Below are 24909 nucleotides of genomic sequence, written 5' to 3'. Positions count from 1 at the left end.
CTGTTTGCAGCATCTGCCTTTGATTTCGCTGACTATAAGTTTAATTTACTACAAATGACTGACAAGAGATTGCTGTATTCTGTGGCCACTCCTCTGAGGGCTGACCATTCCTGGCTATCACTAAAATTTGAAGCTAAATGTATTTGAATGATATTTGATGATTTTGATTTGTTACTGCCGTAACGTAAACACATCAAGAAACGTGAACGCCTCAACATTGGAACTTTAAGATCGTTCCCTACAACTGAAGGATATTTTTCTATATATCTTTACTGTTAATAGTTTCCAATGAAAAAACAGAATCTTTCGATTTATAAAGCATTGTTTTTCAGTTTCTGATAAGTGTCCCTCAGTTGGGGGGGGGGGGGGGGGGTTCAGACAGTTCAGAAAGTTCAGAAAACTTTGTATAGTTAAAAATAAAAAAGAGAATTGAACAGTACAGTGTGAGGATGTGGAAATATATTTTATAATTAATCATATACCAGTGTTAAAATCAATTTGATGCTTTGAAGGCACAACAATTGAATTGCCCATGAATATTAGGTTAGAAAATACATTTGCATGATTTAACACGACTTCCAGTATAAACTATGCCCTCTTCCAGTCTTGTTTTCTAATACAGAGACAGGTAATTTTGTTGGTTGAACAGATACAGATAATGACGTCGCTGTGCGCCTCTAGTTAGGAGGTGAAGTAAAGATGCATCCTGTGCACTTGTGACCTGAACTTGTCGTTAGTGGTAACTATGTGTACCAGTCTGTATTTACACACACACACACACACACGTGCATGATCACACAGGTCGTCCTGCAATCACAGTTTCATTCACACAATCCCTATGCTTCTGACACTATCACACAGCCCAACTATCATCACCCCCTCCCCTTTTTCAGCGGTGTCAGAACAGCCAAACTGTAGGCACACACATACAATGCTTACATATGCATTATTCTCTAATTGCCACTAATTATATCTCAGTACTGGCACATTGTGTCTGCATGTTTTTAGCATTTGTGCTGCTTTTGTGTGTGTGTTAATGTGCACACGTGTATGAGAGATTGTTTGTGTGTGTGTATGTGAACATATTTTTTTAGAAATGGAATGTATGTCAATGTAGACTATCAGTGTTCTCAGGGCAAATAAATGTTGTATCATGTGAGTGATGGTTGATTTCTTATATATTTATATTTATTTTACTGGGGATTCTTTTCATTGACCCCAAACATGTTCACAAAACAAAACACAAATCCAAAAGTCCAAACGTACTCAAAGTACTCACAAACACTAGGCGAACTGTATTCACTTATCTAAACACAGTATTCACATATCTAAACACAGTATTCACTTATCTAAACACAGTATTCACTTATCTAAACATAGTATTCACTTATCCTTGCAGCAGGTAAGTGCTCTTTCTCTCACACGTCTCCTCAAGGAATGAGGCACCCTTTAAATAATGTTGCCACTTGGGCTAAATTGGTCACCCTTAATTGGGCCCAACCATTGTAGTGGGGGAGCCCTCCCCACATTTCCGGGGGACAGCAATCCTCGATCATGGAAACATTTTTAAAACATGAAACTCGGCCATGTTCACGTGCCACAATCTGGAGTATTTCCTGCCAGGTAAAGCCCCAAGAGCTGAAAATTCAATGAACTGCTTTTGTCAACATTGAAAGTATTTCACTACTTCACTTCGGTATTTGACACTAGTGGAGCTGAAGCTGATGGTTAGCAGCAGACTGGCATCAGACTGGCAGCAGACTGGCATCAGTGGCCTAATGAATAAGGGACCAAGCTCAAGCTGGGGAACATACGGCTGAGGGGGGAGAAGGGAGAGAAGAAAAAAAGAGGAAAAATACTTTTTCTTTTTTAAATACTTTGGACACACCGCGGACGGAATACGAACCCACAACTGTGGAAATTCTTAGTTTCGTTATGATTTAGTTAAGATATGATCTCACATTTATTCTTATCCTTTATGTGTATTAATTATTTTATTCTTCTCCTACATACCTGAAAGACCGGAAACGTCCACTGCCAAGGGCTCATCACATGCAGATCTTTCCATTTCTTTTTATCTGCTTCATAGTGTTTTATTTTAATTTTTCTATTAACTTGTTAATAACATGCAATGTTACTGTTATTTAATATTGCCATTGGCATCATCACCATTATTATTATTTTCAACACACAAATTTCAAAACACCTACTTTTGTTTGTTCATAGAGTAAAGAAGCATATAATTATTTTTGAAAGATTTAATTAAAACAGAAGAATGTAGAAATATCAATTTTACACAACTATTTACAGAAAACACAGACTAATCAAAACTTAAATAGTTTACTACTATATACAATTATTAACTATTAACAATGCTATCGTCGTGCCAAGCAACAACGCTCAGGTCAGAGGAACCAGATCCTCCCAGGTCACAGACAACACGCAGAATCGGAAATGGTTATACAAATGTTTATTTATCACAAGGAGACAGGACTGTAGGCACACAGCAACTGTATAAAGAACCCCACTAGGCGATAGGCATAAACCCCACTAATGGCGAACCATGTCTAACATGAGAGCAAGATACACACCTTCCCCCAAAAGGTATTATCAGTATGCAATACGAAAACGCCGCCCCACAGATAGACTCCACAGAAGAGTCCACAACACCGGACCCACCGACCAGTACTAAAATCCATGACTGAGGCAGTTATAATAAAACACCGAACTCAAACACGTACGCAAGGTGTCGCTTCCGTGTGGCAGGCACTTGCGTTGTCACGTTGAAGCGTGGAGACGGTTCTGCCCAGGCCCGTCCACAAGGAACGCTCCCCAGTAGCACTCCGATGACACGCAGCTCCTCCCACCACAAGGGATTTCCAACTGCAGAGAGACACAATACAAACAAACACTTAGAGCAGCCCACACGCCATTAAGGGGGAAGATCCAGCGACAAACCAAATGACCAGTGTGGTGGAAGAAAGAACCTCCCTTTTGCCTGGCAGCTGGAGAGCGTTGAGCAGAGTGTGTGTGTGTGTGTGTGTGTGTGTGTGTGTGTGTGTGTGTGTGTGTGTGTGTGTGTGTGTGTGTGTGTGTGTGTGTGTGTGTTCTACCTGCATCTCTGTCTTGTAGGCCTTCTCTGTGTAGAGAGTTGAGGAGTGTGTGTGTGTGTGTTATACCTGCATCTCTGTCTTGTAGGCCTTTTCTGTGTCTGAAGCCCCTGGCCGTGTGCTTCCGGCTCTCCCTGTCCTCTGCTGGGCTGATGCTTTACCTATGACCGTCACCAGCAACGACTCCACCCTGATACACACACAGGAATAACATCTGTAGCACTTCTGGATTATACATAGCCGACAGCTCAATGCATTACACATGCAACACATCAACACAACTTTTTAGGGATAGTACCCCTGAAATCAAACTCTTTTGTCATACTCAAATTCAACCAGTGATTCTCTTTAGAATATCACGTTTTAAAACCGTACAACTTGCTCAGCTCCTTCACGCTCAGCTCCTTCACACACACCACACACACCGACACACACACACACACACACACACACACACACACACACACGTCAGCTAAGAAAAACCTGTAATAACTTTTCCAACAGGGGGCTACCAACTTTAATGTATGGACTTTTAGCACATGTGTGTGTGTGTGTGTATGTATGGACCTTTAGTACATGTGTGTATGTGTAGGGATCTGATGTGTGAAACTCACCTTTTGCTTGGCAAATCTGGGGTCAATAACAAACTCCACACCATCAATGGTCAGGGATGTCTCAGCTATGTTAGTGGATACCACCACCTACGAGAAGCACAGACACACACACGCACGCACGCACGCACGCACACAGATACGCACAGGCACAGGCACAGGCACGCACACATTTAATTTGTTTCCTTGATCTTAACTAAAGAGGCAGGCAGCAACAGCAGCTCCAAATACATGCTTATAAACTGGGTAGGTGTGTTACCTTCCTGTCAATGGCCGTCCACTCTGAGTCTGCCATCGCCTTCTGTGACTTTGAAGATGTTGCCTTTGGTGACAAAGATGCATGCACATTGTTTTTAATGCATGACAATAACATAAATGCAAGAACATGAAGAGCAGACCATCACCGTGGTGGCATAAGCCACATAGGCTACGCTGTGTCCGTGTTTGAAACACAGATCATGAATTTACCTGATTTCCATAGTGCAAGATATTATACAGTTAGTCACCGCTCCATTACATCAGCTGTGAGCTACCTAAACATGTGTAAACGAGATTGTATATGAACATATAAAAACACATTTATACATATAGAAAATACTCTGATTCACAGTCAAAACATTTCGTTCATTCATAGCAGGCAAACGTTTGACGAGAACGAGCGAAATTCCAGTCAGATAAGGTAGTGTTTGTAATGCAGCTATATAGCTAAATAGATCGATACGACACCATAAAACAACGGGTGAAATTACTTCAATACTTAAAGTTGTAATCGTACAATACTAACAGATAACATTAGCAAACGAAACGCTGATGTGAACGAGCAAAATTCCAGTCAGATAACAGAGAGCGTCTTAGAAAACTAGCTAAACACAAAAGGTGAAATTACTTCAATACTTAAAGTTATCTCATACAGCAGTGTAGTAAATGTGTAAATAATTACCATGTCGACAATTTGCCTCTAGATTCCAACGATTCGTTATAGCTTGAGCGTCCAGCTTGCTTCTAGTCATGTTACCCTTAACACGGAGCCTTCGAAGCTTGTGTCAAGAACGGGAAGCTCTTCCAGGCGGAGCTCCATATCGAGGCTTGTATTGTTTTTGCGAAATCACGTCACTGGTGACGTCCGAAGCTTCGTTTGCACGTCCACATCTCCGAGAGGAGGTGCACGTTTGACGGGACCCTTAAAAGCAACTCTGGCATGGCAGTAGTAGCTAGTGCGCTACTGCCCAGAATCAAAGGCTAAATGTTTAAATCACTTTATACATATTTCATATATGGGCTCCTCTTAAAACACACACAGGACACATTTTATTTCATATGTGGGCTCCTCTTAAAACACACACAGGACACATTTAATTGTTTCTAAAAGCTACAGACCGTTGGCCTTGCTGTTCCAGCTACTTGGCGAGTTAAAATAGAGCCAGTATGGATGCTGGGGACCTCATAGCAACAGCTGTAACTAACTCTCTCTCGTGACCACCAGGGGGCAGCTAGGAGACACATATTTTTGACACTGTAATGGACATACTGTACCAGATTGTGAAAGACATCACACACCACATTTTGCCATGAAATGAACATCGTTTAACATTCAGCTTGCACAACAACAACGGCGGGTGATTGTGAGCTGTTCATGACTAAATATCGAGTTTTACCATTGGACAGCGCTGAATCAAAATAAAATTATATTATAATTTTATTTCAATTAAGCTTATTTTTGGAAAAATCACTATCTTTTTGTCCACTTTATTGCTTTTGCTATTTTTGTTTATTTATGGAGATATTTTTTAAATATAATATTTGACATTTCTGCTGCCGTCAGATGTTCTCTGATCTCCTCGCGATAGGCCCTCTATTGTGAAATCTTGACTACTGTGCATTTACTAAGATTGTCCCTGCTCTTTCCCTTGCCCATCGTTAGTTTGGACATTTATGTTGAATACAAGGGTGAGATGTATTCTGGGAATTTCTGTCGGCTGAGCTTGTTGAGTGAGGGGAGAGTGGAGAGAGGCGGAGGGGGCAGACTACGCGTGAGTTCGTGTACAAGAGAGGGGAGGGAGGAGAGAGAAACAGCCGCCTTCAAAAATGGCGTCTTCAAGGGAAAATGACTAATAATATGAAAAAAACGAGGCCGCGATCTCAAAATCTAGTTGGATTAAATCGGATTTAGGACGTTGATTCATTTTTTGGTGGTAGTTTATCGTCTCTTTCTCAAAACGCGAAAACAAAGAGAGGACGAAAATATGAAAATAGAGCAACACCATCTTATTCGGATGCGTCGACAGGGCTAGCTCGATGCTAGCTAGCTCACAACAAATTTGGGGTGGGAAAAATTTTGCATGCCATATCGAAATGCATTAAGATTGCACTTACTTCTAAAATCGGGCACACTTTGCTTAAGGATTTAGGCTATAATGTGACAGTCGTGTATCCACCCTGCGTGCGTGGCTATTAGCTTACCTTTCGACTGAAGTAAAGTAAGCGGAGAGAGGGGAGGAGAGGCGGAGGAAAGGACGTGTACGGTCATATGTGTACATCAGTAATTTATTGGTTTCCGAATTAAATTTGAGTATCTTTTTGCAGCACATTTATAGAGTTTTATAGAGAATGGTCAGTGCTTAAATGTAGGAGAGGGAGAGTAAGACGGGAGGTAACGTTTTTTTATTATTTCTTCCAGAGGACGGTGAACACCCTCTCTATTACCCTCTCCTCCATTTCTCTCCCTCTCAATATGCCGTGTTTCCACTCGCATGGATTTGCTTTTTGAACGGAAGATAATGAACAGAACCTGACAGTCAAGAAGACCTAGTCGAACAGTGGGGATTATTTGAACCCGCGTTCCGCTGCTTCCATCAGCTCTGTCGCACATATTTCACTAATGGATAGAAATTACCCAGGAGCGGGCTTTGGTGATCTAGGCGCAGGAGCAGGATGGAGCTATGAGAGATCGGCGAAGGCAAGGTAAGAAATGGACCATGTGTACGATGCATATCCTAAACTCTGAAAAATGAATAACCAAATATCCTCTTACATTAACATCGTCATTAGACTAAGTCATTTTTGTTGTGACCTAACACTACACAGGTTACCGCCTCTAAGGTGTCTAAAACCTACGTACGACCTATATATCAATTGAAAAGCGGTGCATGTGGGAGGGGGTTGGGGTCTCGGAAACCCCAGGAATGTGATTGACAGACCTAATGTGGTTTGGAAGGTAGACATGGATTTTGGGTGGAGAGAGAGGAAAGGGAGGGCGGGTTTGTGCTCTTTCCATTTATTTATTTATTTTAAATTACTGGATCTTTTACAATAATTCACGCCACCCATTGGGATGACACCCTGCAACTGGACACATGCTCGTTTACTAAGTGACAGTGAACACACACACATTAGATGGATTCACATAATTACGCCTTTTGTCTAAATTAACAGAACCACACAATTCCAAGTACGCACTTAATGTGACATTGAATGTTGGAAATGCACCATTTTCATGACATATGTAATGTATTGCCGCGGCAACGAATCGAAATAACAGCAGTCACACCGTTAACGTTAAGTTACCTGCTTTAATTTAATGGCAACACACAATATTATCTTAATCAGATAGGGTAGTTTAATTAAGACGTTAGATCTTTCCTGATGTATTCATTCTAAATAGGACATATTCACATTTCTACCACTAATTAGTGCCCAGACTGACGCGTGACTCCAATAGTTAACATGATTCCTCCAGTCCCAAAGTTAAATGCTTAGCACGAGCCACATTTTAGCCTCCATAATACATTCATGCTACGTTAGCCTACATTATCCACTTTACACGTCACTGCACTTGTCAAGACACAAACGGCTAAATGTGATAGCTGCCATCGCGTGAAATTGTCGTGATTTAGCGGTTTAACGCAGCTATTCGGTGTACTAAACTAGCAAATTCTGATCACTGGCGAACAACGCGTTAGCCAGGTAAGCTAACAAGGCCTTCGAAAGGCCTCTATAGCTGATTAAAAACCCAGTTGCCTGCAACCGCTGCTAACATGTTCTCCGAAATGTAACGTTGGCACCCGCAGCAAAAATAAAACAACAAACCATGTGTAGCCTGCGGTACCCGATACACTCTCACAATGGTAACTCGCTTGTCTTAACATGATTAACGTAAAGTGAGATATGACAAGGTGCTCTGTGTTGTGAGCAGGTTAGCTTGCTAGGTGCTGTACACATCACTGTCCGCAAGCTATAGGAAATTGTTCTCATTCGCATGCCGGGAGTCATCGTGCACCTTTTTTGTTGCTGCATGAAAACTGTGCTGAACTGCTTCTGTCGACCTTTTGTAGTGGTGGTGGGGCTCTGCAAGATCCTCAAACTTGCATATTAGGTTAAATGAATCTGCCGTTGCATCCCATCGGAGCTTGTGCAGCTGTATCTCTGCAAAACCTTCGACCTATTTTTTATGGAAATGTATCCTATTTTTGGTACTTTACTATTTCAAGTCAATCTAGCATTAATCACTGTCCACAAATCCTGTAGTTTAGCCAGATGTCCAGTCGTACAACAGAGGATAGATATGTGGAGCCCTATTAAACATTGAAACACATGATCCTTTTGCTTATCATTTTTATTTTATTGTAAGAATTCAGATCTCTATGAAACTCAAAGTGGATTTATGTAGGATTATGACTAACTCATTCTCAATTTTTTCCCCCCACCTCAGCCTGGTCTATGGAAGCTCCAGGTCATCCCATCCTGAATCAGACCTTCTTCACCGGCAGGCCTACGCCACCCCCCACCCCCTGCAGGGCTATGCAACTAATCACCACCCAGGTAGCTCTGGACAGGGAGGAGCTTGGGGTGCAGCCGGGCGAAGTTTGGGTAAGATTGCTAGTACTACAGATGCCTCATTGTACTTAATGAGTTAGAACTCATTAGTGAGAACTCCTATTTGGCTGCAGCATGTCTAGCTTGTTAATTAGCTATCTGTATTCATCAAAAGAAGATTTAGATTTAATGTACCTGCTGTCTTGGTGGTATTATGAAGGTACCAATTCTCATTTCATTGTGGTCAGTGGCAGGCATATTAATCTAATACAATCAATCAATGTTCTGTCAGGTTTGTCGGGGTTGTTTGATACAGGGCTTCACCACGCAAGCCCCTCAGGTGCAGATGCGTCCGTCATGAACCTGATTTCTGCCCTGGAGTCTCGTGGTCCACAGCCACCCCCTTCCGCTTCGTCCCTCCTGTCGCAGTTCCGCACGCCCACCTGGCAGACTGGTGAGGCTCCAAAGGATGACACTGGATGAGAAACCGGAGTTTTTAATAAATCTTTTATCATAGATTTCTTTTTGTTTCATCACCTGTAGAATTTATAGCCCTGGCTTCCAAGCAATATGCTGTAGCGGTCCCATCGGCCAATTCTAATTTGTTGTTTATGTTTAGTCTGGGTTTTCTTTTTCTAAATAGATGTTTAAATGTTCAGTGCCAGGTCTGTAGTTGCATCTCTTTCCCTCTGCCTCTGTCTCTCTCTGTCTCTCTCTCTCTCTCTGTCTCTAACTCACTTCATTGGTACATCTCCTTATTCATCTTTTTTTATGTCTCCAGCAATGCACACCCCAGCCCCAGCTGAGCTCTTCATCTCTGGCGCCCTTCCAGGATCTGGATCCTTCCCATCATCCTCTGCGCTCTCAGCCTATCAGCACCCTGCTTCGTTCTCTGGCCGCTCCTTCCCTGGCGTGACCCCCTCCCTCTCTTTGCAGGACACTCCAACCTTCAGCCCCACCTCGAATGGCCTCCTTTCTCCCCACGATCCTTTGCTGCACATCAAGACGCCATCACAGTCCAGCCTGGGTTTCGACCGCCTGCTGTCCTCGCAGGGTGCGGCGGCGGCAGCGTACCGCGGGGGTCACGACCCCACGGCAGGCAGCGTGACCTCTGCCCAGGCTTCCTCCGTAGCTGCTGCCTCAGCCTCGGCCCGCCACCTCCAGTCACACCAGTTCAACCTGCTGTCGTCCCAGCTTCAGGACCAGTCCTCTCAGCTGTATGGCGCCTCTGTGTTCTCCTCCGCCCCGGTCCCACAGCCGACCACCCAGGAGCGAACGGTACCCCGGCAGGACAGCGTGATAAAGCACTACCAGCGCCCCACTTCAGCCCAGGCACCCTCCTCCACCCCACACCCCCTCCAGCACTATCTCAGTTGTGGGGTGTCGGGGTACCAACAGCCCGCCCCCCCCTCCCGGCATGGTGGCCTTGCCTGCAGCCCTCTGCAAGAGCACAGTCCCTCCTCAGAGCCTAAGCCCTCCCCCAGGATTGAGCAGTACCGCCCCATCATCCAGCCTCCCTACACTCCTGCCGCCTCCTCTTCCTCGGCAGGAGCTGGGAAGGCAGCGAAGAGCAGCTCAAGCAGCGGTTACTCATCCTCCGGGTCGGGGTCTTCGTCGCGGACCCCTCACACTCCCCCCTCGGCATCGTCAGCCTCATCCACCTCTTCGTCGTCGTCCTCCTCTTCCTCTGCGACCGGAGCTCGACCTTCAAACTCCATCCCGACCTCCAGCTCGACCTCGGCTCCATCTCGCCAGCAACCGCCCACTCAGCCTGCTCCTCCTCCTCCACAAACACATCCTCAGCCTCAGCCAACCTCCTCCAACTCCACGCAGCAGTCCAAATCCTGTCTGTCAGGCTATGGATCCCCCATTGCCTCCGTCAAGCCATCCAGCAATCTGACTGGCCAGACCCCACCCCAACCGCAGGCACAGCCTCAGTCTTACTCCCCTGGCCAGCCACCTTCCTCCCATCTCTCCCAGTCATACGGGGGCTTCAGCTCCCCGCAGGCTCATGATCTGCCCTCTGCCAGGTCTTCTGGTGTCAGCAAAGGCTACGGCAGCATGGGAGGTCAGTCGTTTTCAGCCGACTCTGTGTATGGGGCAGATTCTGGATATGGGTCCTTGCCACCTTCTCTCGGGGGTGCTGGGAGCCCCTCCATGGGCTATGGAGCGGCGGGACACTCCCCTGCTCTCTTGCGCTCCGGGGCAGGTGGCGGATCGGCTGGTGGGGGTAACAGCTCGGGAAGTGGGGGTGCAGGAGGTGGGAGCAGTGGAGGTGGTGGGTCTTACCATATCCCAGACTCCAGCCCGTCTCCCTCCGGCAATTCTGGAATCATCCGTCCAGGACTGCACTCCCCTGTGCCTTCCAGACCTGTTCAGTCACCTGTAGGAACTGGCTCGAACAAGTACCTGTCTTCTGTCCTGTCCCCATCCTTCCTGCCTTCACCCCAGGGGTACCCCGACAGCCGAGGCCCTCGCTCACAGTCCTACCACCCCCCTCCCCCACCTAAGGGCAAGTCTGACGGCAGCATGCTCGGTGTGGCAGAGAGGCCTCCGCCAGAGGATGACGATGAGGAAGACTTCCTCATCCAGCACCTCTTACAGGCTCAGAGTCCTGCATCCCACCACCACCCTCCACAGTCTGCTCAGCAGCAGCCTGTTGCTCCACCCCAGGATGCGAGCAAGGGTCTCGCCTATGAGATGAGCAAGAGCTCTGAGGAGAGGTACCACCTCCAGAGTGTCATTCGCACACATAGTGCCACCTCTAACACTGGCGTTTCGGGGTCAGGAGCCAGTGCAGGCTTGGACAGCCAGCTGGAAATGTCATTGAAGAAACAACATAAGCAGCATCAACAGCAACAGCAACAACAGCAGCAACAACAACAGCAGCAGCAGCAGCAACAACAACAGCAGCAGCAGCAGCAGCAACAGCAGCAGCAGCAGCAACAACATCAACAACAACAACACCAGCAGCAGCAGCAGCATCAGCAGCACCAACAGCAACAGCAACACCATCAACAGCAGCAGCAGCAGAAAAGCAGCAGATCCATCAATGATGGAAGGGGCAGCACTGACCAGACACACCCCCACTCGCACCACCACGACGCCCTGGGGTCCGTGGTGCACTACGGCCGTGGGGACCCATACTCCCAGCACCCTCTGTCTCAGCACCCACCCACCCACCACCAACACACCCCACACACCCCTACGCACCCACACTTGCACTCCCACCCCCACATGGATCTCCAGAAGAAGTCGCAAGACCCAGGTGACATGTCCTACGGGTGCAAAACCCCAGAGGTGCCACCGCAACATCATCACTCGCACCAACACCAGCAGCAACAGCAGCAGCAGCAGCAGCAACAACAACACACACAACAACAGTCGCAGCAGCAGCAGCAGCATCATCATCAACAGCAGCCTCCACCACAGCATGCACAGCACCTTTCCCAGCAGTCCCATCAGCAATCCCAGCAGCACCATCAGCCCCAGTCCCGGCAGACCTCCATGATGGACTCTCCCACCGACCAACCACGGCAGCCCCCTCACCTGTTGCAGTCTGTCCTCTCCCATACCACACGCAAGATGGACCCCCAACAGCAGCAGCAGCAGCAGCAGCACTCCATGAGCCAGCAGGCCATGATGGAAGCAGCCGGGGGAGTGGGGGCCACGGAGAGCCAGGCTCGACAGCAGACCTCCCAGCTGCAGCTTCAACTCCAGTCCCAGAGTTTGGAGTCCGGGGGTCATTATGGGCGCACGTCCCAGCCACAGCAGGACCAGTCAAGGTCTAAATCCTCGACGGTCTCGTCCATGGATATGCTGGAGCGCTCCCTCTCGCGGAACTCCAGCACGGAGGGCGGAATGGGGGACGAAAGGGTCAGCAGTGGAAGTGGTGGAAGAGGCAGTGGGGACCGACACCGAGCCCAGGAGCAGCAGAGGCTTCCATCCCATCACAGCCAGCAGCACCACACCTCCGAGTTGCACTCGTACCTGTCAGAACCCGACCTGGGCTTAAACGCTGCCACCCACGGGCACCACATGCCACCGCACCACCAAGCCCCGCAACCACAGTCGCATCCGAACTCCCACCACCAACATCCGCACCCACAGCACCCCGGCGCCCAGAACCACCCTCACCACATGTCCTCCCAGGCGTCAGGCGCTGCCTCGCAGCAGCAGCAGGAGCCCCCCCACCCCAGCCACTCCTCCCAGCTCCAGCAGTCTTCGCTGGACCAGGAGCACCAGTTTGACACCAGGAGCCCGGCGGTCAAGTCCCAGAACCAGAATCAGAACCAGACGCAGAGCCAGAGGTACGTCCCTCTGCCATCCATCTGTTTTCCAGACTCCCTCCTGCCGGACGAGGACCGCTCATTCTTCCCCGGGATGGAGGACATGTTTTGCCCCGACGAGTACAAGACGAGCTGCCACGGGGGAGAAAACCAGGGGCAGGAAGGAGTTTCTCAGGGCCACGGGGGGCAGGAAGGCATGGAGGGCATGAAGGCAACAGGAGCTGGCAGAGGCGACGGTACAGAGTCTGGCTATGACATGCTGGGACACCACAGTGACCAGGGGTATGGCCAGTACTGTCCTGACCTTTCTGAGTCTGACAACGGCCCCATGCATTTAGACCTGGACTCGCTTAAGACCCATGAGCTGCCATCCACCGTCAACACAGAACAACTGGGTCTGATCCAGTCTCAGCCCCAGGGTCTTGGCATGGGAAGCGCCGGATCCATGGGAGACGGATCTGGGAACAAAATGGGTGGCAACGCTGGGTCCGGTTCAGGCCCAGGCGGGCTCACCTCACCGATCTTCTGCTCATCTAGACCCAAGAAGCTCCTGAAATCCAGCTCCTTCCATCTCCTCAAGGAGAGGCCCGACCCAAACGCCATGCCCAAGAAGAGCTACGCGCAGGAATACGAGTTTGAGGACGACGAGGACAAGGCGAATGTTCCTGCAGACATCCGCCTGAACAGTCGCCGACTTCCAGATCTGATCCCTGACCTCGTATCCAGCTGTCGGAAGTCCGGTGGAGGAGGAATGGGAAGTGGGGCGATGAACCCACTTATGGACGACCTAGATTTCGGGTACCCCTCTCTTGGTCCTCCTCCACAGCTATTGCCCAATGAAGGCCCTAAGAAGAGGGGCAGGAAGCCCAGCAAGCCCAAACGGGACGGACCCCCACGTCCGCGGGGCCGTCCACGGATTCGCCCGTTGCCCGAACCCCAACTGTCTAGAAGTATGATGGGAGAGATCGGGACGGGCTATGTTCCTGAGAGGGGTAGGGGCCGTGGGCGGGGCAGAGGTCGAGGGAGGCGGGAGGATGCCATGATGGACATGGACATGGCGCAAAAAGAGCAGAACCAGATGTATCATCAACACATGCAGCATCAACAGCAGCAGCATCACCACCAACAGCAACAACAACAGCAACAACAACAACAACATCAGCAGACAATGCCTCATCTGCACCAGGAGCCCATTAAACCCATTAAGGTGAGAAAGGAATAAAAACTTTTTCCATTATTGCATCTCTCAAACCTCTAGAGAGATTCTTGCATTAGGAAAAATAATTTGACATTTCAGTCAGACATATTGATCTAGATCTAGTGCATTGTCAAGCACTGAATCCAGTTGTAAAAACTGTATGTGTAGCTCAACTGGTAGAGCATGGTGCTAACAATGCCAAAGTAATGGGCTCAGTACCCCAGCAGCACACATACTGAAAAAAATGTCTATCTGATTAAATACTGTATAACTGTCTCCTAAATGATGAAATGTAATGAAACTAAATGTCAATGTATGCACTAATGCAACGTGAATGTGTGTAAATGTATGTGCTTTCCTCGCCCAAATTGCAGATCAAATTGCCCATCGTCTCCATGTCCTCCTCTGATGCTTTGCTCCGGACGGACTCCCTGTCTGGCACTGACCAGGCTCTCTCAGATGGTTCTGTTGGGTCCGCGCCCTCTCTGGGCCTCAGTCCGGGGACTCCTGGACCTCCTGACTTGAACAGAAGCCAGGAGAAGGGCAAGTCTAAAAGCCAGGAGGTGAGAAGTGAACAGAGGGATCAATTTGGCAAAACATTATTTATTATCAAACCCAACAGGGCCCAGCATTATTTTGTACATGTTCATGTTGTACACCATTACACATTGGAGTTCATCAATCTGTCCGTGTGTCCTCTACCCCTTATAGGCTGATGACAAGGAACCAGAGAAGGCTGGCTTCATGGCATCTTTCTTGGACTTCCTGAAATCAGGCAAAAAGAATCCAGGGATGGGAATGCCCCCAGGTTCTGGAATGGGTCCTGGAAATGGGGACGCCTCTCCAGGAAAGACGGGTGGGATTCGCCCCCTGTCTCCTCCTCCGCCCCCGCCTCCACCGCCTCCGGCCTCCGCCGGGTTCGGAGAGAGCGAGGGTGACGGCAGCCTCTCGCTGGGCAGCTGCCCGAGCCCGTGCAAGCGCCTGGACGAGGAGCTGAAGCGTAACCTGGAGACCCTTCCCTCGTTCTCCTCAGATGAAGAAGACTCCGTGGGCAAGAACCAGGACCTGCAGAAGAGCATTTCGTCGGCCATCTCGGCCCTCTACGACACCCCCCAACTCAGCACTTCCTCCTCCCTCCCTACGCCCTCCCTGCCGTCTCCTCCTCCGCCGCCTCCTCCTGCCCCGCTCACCCCGACCCAGCAGCCCCCAGCACTCAGCCCGCAGCCCCCTACCCACACCCCACACGGCCAGCCAACCGCTCACGGCCTCGGCCAGCACGCGGAGCCGGCTGTGCTGGAGCGGGAAGAGGCAGGGGAAGAAGAACAGGAGGAGGAGGAGGAGGAGATGGATCAGGAGTCTGAGCAGCAGCAGCAGCAGCAGCAGCAGCTGCATCAGGAAGAGGAAGAGGAAGAGGAGCGAAATAGCAGAGAAGAAGAAGAAGAAGAAGAAGAAGAGGAGGAAAAGGAGAAGGATGACACTGAGGACGACCAAGTTCCTGAGCTGGAGATACTGGGAGTTCCTAAGGTCGGAGGTAAGAGAGAATAAGACCCGCTTCATTCTCATTAGAACCTTTGGGTTGCATTGACCTATATTACACACCTGGTTTCTGCTGTAGCTATTTTCACCACTTTTGATGTATAACCACACGCCTTCGCCCTTTTTTTCTTTTCCAGACTCTCCTGTACAATCTCCCCAGCCGACTGGCCCCTCTTCTCCTCCTCCCCTCTCTCCTTCTGCTCCTTCCTCCTCTCCCTCACCTCCCCCGCTCCCTCCTCTCTCCCTCCCATCGCCCCTTCCAGAAGAGGAGGAGGAGGAGGAGGAGGAGGAGGAGGAGGAGGATGATCAGCAGCAGTCCGAAAAGGAGCAGTCCTCTCCTCCCCCTCCGAGCCCCCTTGCTCCCTCCATCCCGGTCCTCTCACCCCCACCCCCGGATCCCCGTCCTCCGTCTGCTCCCCTGTCGGACGCAGCAGAAGACGCACCTCCCATGTCCCCCAGCCCTCCTGCATCACCGCTCCCTCCGCCATCGCCTCCTCCCCCTGCCCTGGCCCCAACACCCCCTCAGCGGGCCGCGCTGGCGCCCCCTGCCTCACCGGAGGAGCCTCCCACGCCGCAGATCCTGCCGCTGCACCTGGCGCAGAAGCAGAGCGGCGCTGCCATCGCAGGCGAGAGCGAAGAGGATGATAGCGAGAGTGGCGGGGAAGGAATCTTCCGGGAGCGTGATGAGTTTGTGGTGCGCATCGAGGACATCAAGCAACTCAAGGTGGGTATATCTGTTTCTGTATGTGGGGTCTAGCTGTTCACTTCTTTGTGTCCCAGGTCTGTACATGTCATTGAAGTATTTGATAATGGAAACTATAGTATGAATATCAAATACAGGTGAATTTCAAACCTTCCCTTTTTTTTACCTGAATGTAAATATGCATACCTTTTGTGTGCGTGTGTGTGGTGGCTAAAGCATTGACAATGTCAGTGTTGCCTTACATTAGTGTCAAAAGCGTAATAGAGTTTAAACAGGCACTGTTTATTGTTTTTGGGCTGAGCCATGTGGATTGAAGTTGATATTGTGATAGTTCTGACTGGGGAAAAGATGGATAGATATGGATACAAACATGGTGCATACTATCCATACAAAAACGAGAGCAGCCAAATGTGCAGACAACAGAAATGACTTCAGTGGGTGTGTGATTTCTGCACCCATGAAGTGTAAGGTTCATGGCCTGAGCTGAAGACCACTGCTTGTAACGCTGAATGCTTATGCTAATGGTAAAGCTGTTTGTTAGGATCATGCATGTTTGGGCTGTTATGACTTTTGATAATGTTAATGAAATGAGACGGATGTTGTCATTTTCTCCAAAACATTTTATATTCTCATTGCCATGTTGAGGGATTTCTTTCTTGCTGATGTTATATCAGTTTTTGCGTTCGTAATTTAGTTTTAGCTATGGCTGCCAAAAGACAATTTTAGCGAGATGCATATGTGTGCATATTCCAATATGAATCGACTATTGTTTAGCCTGTTGCATGGACATTCAATGGTTGTCTTTTTACAAAGGATCAGTCACTAAGAAATGCATGTGTGTTGTAGACCCATGACTTTATTAATGTGGGAAATGTAGTCACATGTCAGGTCACAGTTAGCATACATCAAAGGCACATTGTTGAGTTTGAGAAGAGTATGTAAAATATATCACTGGCAAGTTATGTAACATTGTTTTACTGGAACTTGTTGTAGATTTATGTATGCATATTTGGAGAAAAAAGGTGTACTTACTCAACAGATTTGTTATTGTTTGTTGCGGTGTCACGGTAGGCTGTGTTTGCCAGTATCGATCAGTGAGCCCAAACCTCTTCAGACTGGAAACATATTGCTTTTTTAAACCATAAGCAACTTCACCTTTTTGATGTATTTTTTTCCCCCCTCGTATGGAAACACAACATTAACCTCGGTCTTGTTTCCTCCCTAGCTTGCACTGCAGACAGGCAGAGAGCCGCCGCCCATCTGGAGGGTGCAGAAGGCCCTGCTGCAGAAGTTCAGCCCTGAGATCAAAGACGGCCAAAGGCAGTTCTGTGCCACCAGCAACGTAAGTTGTGCTTTATTATACTATATAATACATACTAATATATTATACTAACAGTTAGATCCGGTGGAACAATTTATTAACTTATGATTGGACAAGAGGTACTCCATGAGTGGAGATATCCTCGTCCTCCATCCTCGTGCTTACGACCGGATCACAGCCGTGGGGATATCCTTTACCAACCCTACTGTCACTTTGGCCTATTGCTTAATTCTGTCTTCGAGATGCACACATTAAACTCCACCTGTGAAACATACGATACACATCTTGGCAGACATTGGCGATAATATGGTCATTTTCAGAGATATGTGGCGCTATTGTTATTTTCATGATAACCGCCGATATTCATTGGTTTCTTTGTTGTTTCTCAACGTGTTGTGTCAGTATCTGGGCTACTTTGGTGATGCAAAGAAACGGTACCAGCGGCTGTACGTGAAGTTCCTGGAGAACGTGAGCAAGAAGGACTACGTGAGGGTTTGCTCCTTTAAGCCATGGCACAGACCTTCGGTCACACTCAGGTACGGTTCCCAAATGTTCTCTGGATACTTATTGTTGACAGGGGCCACTGTTTGAGTTATCAAGAAATAAATAAAATGAAAAAAATGTTGTTTTAATCTATGCATATATCACAGTAGAAAGAGGAGTTTAAGATTAAAGTAAAAAAAAAATATGACGGGAGATGAATAATGGGTAGGCAGGTATCAATTTTTTTTTACACTGCAACAGGTGTTATGTAGTCAATTTAACAGTTATTTTCCACCGTTTGTCTCTTTCTGTCTAGGCGCCAGTCCCTTCAGAGGATGGCAGCCCCTGCCAACAACCAGTCGCCCCCTCTGGTGAAGAAGGAGGAGAAAGAGAAGGAGAAACCGAAGGAGAGGGAGCAACGCGAAACGAGGGAGAGGAGTAACGTCAAGGAGAGAGATCAACGGGCTGCCGACCGGGTGGTGAAAACGAAAGAGAAGGAACGAGAGAAAGAGAGGGAGAAGAGAGCACAGCCGGTTCCGGAAAAGGCGGAGAAGAGGAGCGCGATGGCCGACCGAGGGAAGGCGAAGGAGGAGAAGAAGGGAGGTGGTGGAGAGAGGAGGTCGGAGCGTCCCTCCAAACCGGTCCAGGTCAAGGCCAAGGCTGAACCTCCACCAAAGAAGAGGAGAAAGTGGCTGAAGGAAGTGCCATCATCATCCTCATCTGACTCCTCAGCCAGTGAAGATGAAGGTGAGTGATTAGCTGTGATTAGTCTTCTACACTTCTATTAGTGTCTCTCTGTGTGTGTGTGTGTGTGTGTGTGTGTGTGTCTGTCTGTGTCTGGCAAGGTTGGAATACCTTTGGTAATCACTCTATGTAGAAGGTTGAAGACTGAGCGCCTTGAGACCATTTTTTGTTTATTGTTTTGGCGCTATGTAAATAAAATTTGAATTGAATTAGAAATCAGGTGGGAACAGAGATCTTCTACAGAGCTTTCAAAGAACAGGCTGCTACTCGTGTGACGAGACTGCTCAAATTCCCATGGCCTTGTCACCATAATGTTGCACATTTCCACTCCATTTCACAAGGGCACAAGTGCAGTTGAGTGAATTTGCAAGGCAGGCAACAGCATTTTTCACTTGGAGACGCTGCCAGAACATTCAGGCAAAATGTCTCTTCGTTTGAGAGAACTACCCCCCCGATACTTTTCAAACATACCTCGCACTAGACACACAAATAATAAAGTAATCTTTGAATTGTGTCTCACTTGTAATCAATCCTCGACTGGGATTTTTCGCGTAGGTGTGGTGACCTTGCAAATGTTTTATCTGCAAAATCTCACAAAAACTAACGCCAGGAAGTGGGGCGTTGAGCAGACACCTTCCACTGGGCAGTAGGTACGCAGTAGGAGCGCGAGACCTTTCCAACTGTCAGCACATTCAGCAAAACTGTGTTGTGCGAAACTGCAGGTTATTTGCGTCTCCTCTAATACACTGTGCTCTACAAGCGTCCTCTGTGTCACATCATTTGCATGTGGTGCGGAACCTCAGAAACCACAGAAGACGTTGCAACTCTGAAATGCAAATCAAATGGACTGCTCCGAGTTCAAAGCCACACATTATACATTGTCAGGCCTAGTGTTTTTTAAAAAGCAGAGACACACTATTTCTGGGGAGTGTTTGTGCCTGTTATTTGTATAGTGTATTTACTGTTCAATTTCATGTTTTTGTATTTGAAACGAGTGTCTTCCAACAGATACACATTTTAATCAGATGCATTTTTTTTTTATCCATTGACATTTCAGTTTTAGATGGAGCAGATTAAAAGATAAAATCCTTGATTACCTTTTGTTATTGATACGCTTTTTATTGACCTTAAGCTATTTTTCATTAAAGGGCAAATCAGTGTGCACTGATACACATGTATAAATATTAACAATATAGGAAAATGTTTTCCTGCGTATCCATAAACTAAAAAAGTTTAAAATACATTGGTTGACGTGATTTGCTCTCATATTAAATAATTTATTTGTCTGAAAGGCGGAAATTTACTTTTCAAGTTATACCCATATCAAATATGATTTCAAATGTGTAACCACAGCAAAATGCTTAATGTACAACTGACTATTGATTTTTATCCTTTAAGCATGTGTGCTCCTGGAAGCCATATTGTTCTGAAATGCACAAAAGGATGGGTGAACTGTAAGTCATTCTTGCCTCTTCCCTTCTCTCCCCTCCCCCAGTATCCGTGCGAGGCGGGCTGAACACGCGCGCCATGAGAGAGATGTTCCGCAGCTACGTGGAGATGCTGGTCAGCACGGCGCTAGACCCTGACATGATCCAGGCCCTGGAGGACACAGAAGGTGCGACCTTGATGAACCTTGCGACCTTTCATTTCATTTCATTTCATTTCATTTCAGTTATTTATTTTTTGTGTGTTTGTTGTGTTAAAAATAATGTTTTTTCTTGGGATAGTAATGCAACCTTTAGGTGTTCCATCAATTAAAATAATCATCATTTTTTGTAATCGAATTTGTATCATTATCTGGCACCAAGAATATGCATTGGGGGGCCTGAACCAAAAGCACTGGAGATGGACTTAGGAGTAAAGCTTGAAAGTGTTTACAGTGATTAGTGTAACAGATTTGTTAGAAGGACCTCTAGTATTTACCCAAGATAATCCCATTTGTGGTCGCCCTTATCTTTCTGCGGTATGCTTGTCCCCCGTCTGCGGGAAACTGATTTGCCTGCTTTCTCATTGGTGCACAGACGAGCTTTACCTCCCGCCCATGCGTAAGATTGACAGCGTCCTCGGCGAACAGAAGCGGAAGCTACTGAGGAGAGTCAGCATGAGCTCCCAACACCAGGTAACTCACCGCTTTTATTTTTAATATTTTTAATCCCTGCTAAATTAATTGCAAAAAGAAAAATGAATGGACTGCACACTTTCTGCATGACTTTTTCTATGTAATTATATTGTCGCCACATAGATGTTTTGCCTTCCTCAGCGTGTTTGGTGTGATTGAACAATAGAAAAAGTGCCGACAATAAAAAATAAATAAATAAAAGTCAGTCACGGTGTGCAGTCCGTTTATTTTTCCTTTGTTTCGTCAGTTGATGAGGAGCACTCGTGCAAGTTTTCGTACGTCCTTCCCTGTGTCAATTTCCACCCTCCCCCACACCCCCAATCCACTTATCGTCTCTGTCATCATGGGTTTTCCTAACAGGTTTATTGTTAAAACACAATGGGTTGTGAATGCATAATTCATTGCTCTCCATTCAGGTTCAAACATGTTGTGCCTTTGATGTCAATTGATGATAAAGTCCATTAAGCTGTGCTTCCTTGATGCTTCCACCTGCAGTCACAAGGCCAACTAGCATGAAAGAACTATCCTCATCTGAGTGAGGGGGCATCACATCCACTTCCTGTCTGTTCAATATCCCTTAAACAAGCATTTTCCTGTAGAAATTATACAGCTCCTTTGACAGACCTTTTGTTCACCCCTTACCGCGATTACATTAATTCTCTGCTTAGTCTCTTCTGTGATTCTTGGGAATTATTCAGCAGCTGCAGTTTTGTCTTTTCTCCTTACAGGAAGCCCTTCACACCTTCCCTCAAATATCCGCCGACCCGTTAGAGTCTGGAACGGTGAGGGTGCGGCTGGGCGGGGAGGGCTACAATCGCAAAACGCTGAGCCGTGTCAAAAAGAGTCTGCCCAAACCACAGGTAGGGATGCCGCTACAGGAAATAATAAATGCATAATAGGCTCCGTTTTAATCAACTTGTGCGTTACGGACAGAATAACAAATGTCAGAAATGCAACATTATTTCAATGAATATGAGCCAACCCCTCCTTTATTATCTGTGGGGAAATTAATAAAAATGTGGCAAGCCCTGCACGAGGTTCTGCACGATTATGTCATTCTGAAGACAAAATTGAGAGGCAAAGTATTTCTAAGCGTTCTGTTTTTTGTTTCTGGTATGGCATTGGTTTGTTTACATTTCTTTTCCGATTAAGTAAGCTTTTTTACAAAGACATTAAATCATCTGAAATATAATCAAGATGTATTGAAAGGGCAGGGATATTTTGGGATGCTATCTTTTTACCCCTTTTGGATTGATGAAGTATTTCACGACCGTTCTTTGTGTTTTTAGGATCTGTGTGTTGACCTACATTTGTCATTTTTGTTTTTACAGGACCTTAAACTGTCAACTGAAACGTGTCGCATCTACAGCCTCTATCATTCTCTTCATCATTATAAATACCACACATTCCTACACTGTAAAAAAGAGGTAAGCGAAATCTGGGCACACACCATACTATTGCTGGTGAATTCAAATCAAAATTAGAATACATAACTACAGTCTGACTTTAACATGTAAAGCACAACATAATCTGTGTGAGAATAAGTAGTGTTAAAGTCATGTATTTATAAATTAGTATTATCGTTTGTGGGTATTCAATTTTAGGAACTAATAATGAATGAATAAGAGAGAGCGAACATGTGGTAGTAATCATCTCTGTCTCGTGCTCTCTCTCTCGTTTCTTTTTTTAGACTGTCAGTATAGAGCAGGCCTCAGAAGATCCTGGCCAGGAGGAGGTGGTGCAGCAGTGTATGGCCAATCAGAGCTGGCTCGAGACCCTTTTCAACTCCTTTATTGAGCTCATGGCCCTCAGCTCTAAAGTGTGAGAGAGGCAAGAATGAGGCAAGGAGGGTCTGAGTGCTGCCCTCTACAGTCCTGGCAGCGGTACTGCAGACAAGAGGGTGTACGAGGACAGAGGAGAAAATGAAATTTCTAAATTTCAAAATAAGAGATTAGGAAACGGCTGCCATGCCTCGGATTTGTTCTGGAATACTACATGAAAATCAACTTCACTTCAAGATATCAGTACAGAACAAAGTGGGTCGTAAATATCCTTTTGAAACTGATTCTTATAGCTTCAGCACCTGACAAGAAATGGGACTGAAGGCGAAACGGTGATGAAGATCAGTCTCCACCGTCTGTAGTGAGCTGCACATGGAGATCCGGAACTGAAAAAAAGAGTAAGAGGCCATTGTAAAACAGGAGCCATCGCATTCAAAAGATAAACAAGCAAACAAATGGGGGAAAGGACAAAAAGATGAAGTGAAGAATGGAGCAATGTGGTTTGTCACGCATTGCAAAAATGGAGGGGAAAAAAACACGTTGATGCAAAAAGACTGAGATATGATATGGCACTGTGAACCATGATATTCAAGGAAGTACGGAATCCCATTTTGATGCAAAAGGAGACTCATATTTTTGTTTTGTTTTGTTTTTGGGCACTGTGAGTCAGTTGATTCATTGTGCGCGGCGTTACTGACGGCGTGAACTGGTTCCCGAACAATGGTCAGAGAGTGAGTCTGTTACTGTTTTACACAGAATTATTTTTAAAAAAAAATAATGGTTTTATCCTGCTCTGTGAGGGACACTATAGAGCAGGTGAAAGACTGGTAGTGTTTCTAATGAGTAAAGAATGCAGTGAGATTTTGAAATGGACTTGGAAAGGATGGGGGGTTAAATATGTATTGACATTCAATGCTTCAGGCAATGTGAGTGCTGTGTATGATGTAGAATAATACTGTACACGCATTTTTATTATTTATACGAAAGACGTTTTTAACAGGAACTCGCAGAGAGAAACACATTCATTAGCATTTGAAGTAACTCTTTTTCTTTTGTTTGTTTGTTTGTTTCCAATGGTTACAAATTAAATGTTTTTGCCACATTTCCTAGCTTTCTGCCTTTACGCTCTGCACGAAGGATTTGCGTTCAAGGACTTAAAGTGGCATCGGTCTTCCTTCGTACACTCGCCATCATCAGATGGCAAGTGTATGGAGGAAAAGAGAAAAACGTTAAATATATTTGAGAACTAAACCGCATTGTAGGCTATAATTTCATTCATTCATCCATTCATTTAAAAAAAATGAAAAACGAACAAAAAAAAAAACTTGGTTGTAAGAGAGCTACGAGAAACGGTCTGCTCCCACAAGGGAGGATTTATGTACGCGTAATATTTAAGGATGTTTTCATTTTATCCGCTTGTTGTTTGTTGGTATCATGAGTATTATTTTGGAACAATCTTAATATTTTCTGTTTTTCCCCCTGAAAAAAAGCCTTGTGTAAATATTGTACAGCTTCTGCCACAAACCTCCGGCTTCTCCTGTACATGGGACTATCCTTGTATTTGACAAACAAATAAAAAAAACCTTCAAAGTGGAGATAACATCATTACAGTTTGCTCCGTTTCTTCTAGACTTCATTATTATTCATTATTGGTCATGTGAAGGACCGATAAACACCTGTCTCTTTCCCACTAGACATCCAGGATATGCACTATGTTGTTATGTGTTTTCCAGTGAGCGGATGAAACTGGGAATTTTATTTTGTTTTAGCGTAAAGTCTAAAGAACTTGTCTTCCTTATGAAACCGTGATGTGATCTAGATAAACTCCTTCCTCTTTTCAACACTAGTGTATGGTGATGACTAATTTGAGGTTCATAGTATTTAAGGTAATTTGTCATGCTAGATTATTGAATGGGAACAGATGTATGTGCTCTGCTTGGGTTGTGAATTACTCAAGAGGTTTTGAGTGCTGCGCTATGCTGTCTGGAAACTCCCCACTGTTGCTAAGCTTTCTGAGTTCTTTCTATTTTCATTTTCCTTTTCACCACCTCCTGTGGTGTATCCCCATGTTATTGGGTTGCTCTCAGGGCTGTATTGATATTGTTCAGGGTAAGCACTGCCTCGATGACACACACACACACACACATTTGGAAAACGAAATTCCTGTCTGAAATCCTAGTGCTTGGTCGCTTATGCTCTTTC

General features: G+C 46.4%; 1 protein-coding gene and 1 long non-coding RNA gene across 2 annotated transcripts; one reads left to right on the top strand and one right to left on the bottom strand.

Moving 5' to 3' along the window:
• Positions 1–2455: 2455 nt before the first annotated feature.
• Positions 2456–5273, bottom strand: LOC116218735. Its single transcript, XR_004163010.2, has 5 exons — positions 4662–5273; positions 3981–4043; positions 3725–3811; positions 3180–3300; positions 2456–2883 (listed from the first exon to the last, which is right to left on the bottom strand). It is a non-coding gene; the product is annotated as an uncharacterized LOC116218735 (long non-coding RNA).
• Positions 5274–5720: 447 nt separating this feature from the next.
• On the top strand, positions 5721–24312 carry prr12a (proline rich 12a). The gene is made up of 16 exons (XM_042703350.1): positions 5721–6682; positions 8430–8587; positions 8826–8987; positions 9315–11383; positions 11531–14029; positions 14395–14583; positions 14732–15551; positions 15694–16280; positions 17485–17601; positions 17983–18116; positions 18380–18810; positions 20303–20422; positions 20829–20926; positions 21655–21786; positions 22258–22353; positions 22617–24312. Exons 1-16 carry the CDS (start codon positions 6600–6602, stop codon positions 22749–22751), a joined length of 7830 nt encoding a protein of 2609 aa, XP_042559284.1. The 5' UTR covers positions 5721–6599; the 3' UTR covers positions 22752–24312.
• Positions 24313–24909: the final 597 nt, after the last annotated feature.

The sequence above is a fragment of the Clupea harengus genome, chromosome 23 (assembly GCF_900700415.2).
Source record: "Clupea harengus chromosome 23, Ch_v2.0.2, whole genome shotgun sequence".
NCBI classification, from domain to species: Eukaryota; Metazoa; Chordata; class Actinopteri; order Clupeiformes; family Clupeidae; genus Clupea; species Clupea harengus.
This window is presented reverse-complemented; position numbering and strand designations above follow the sequence as displayed.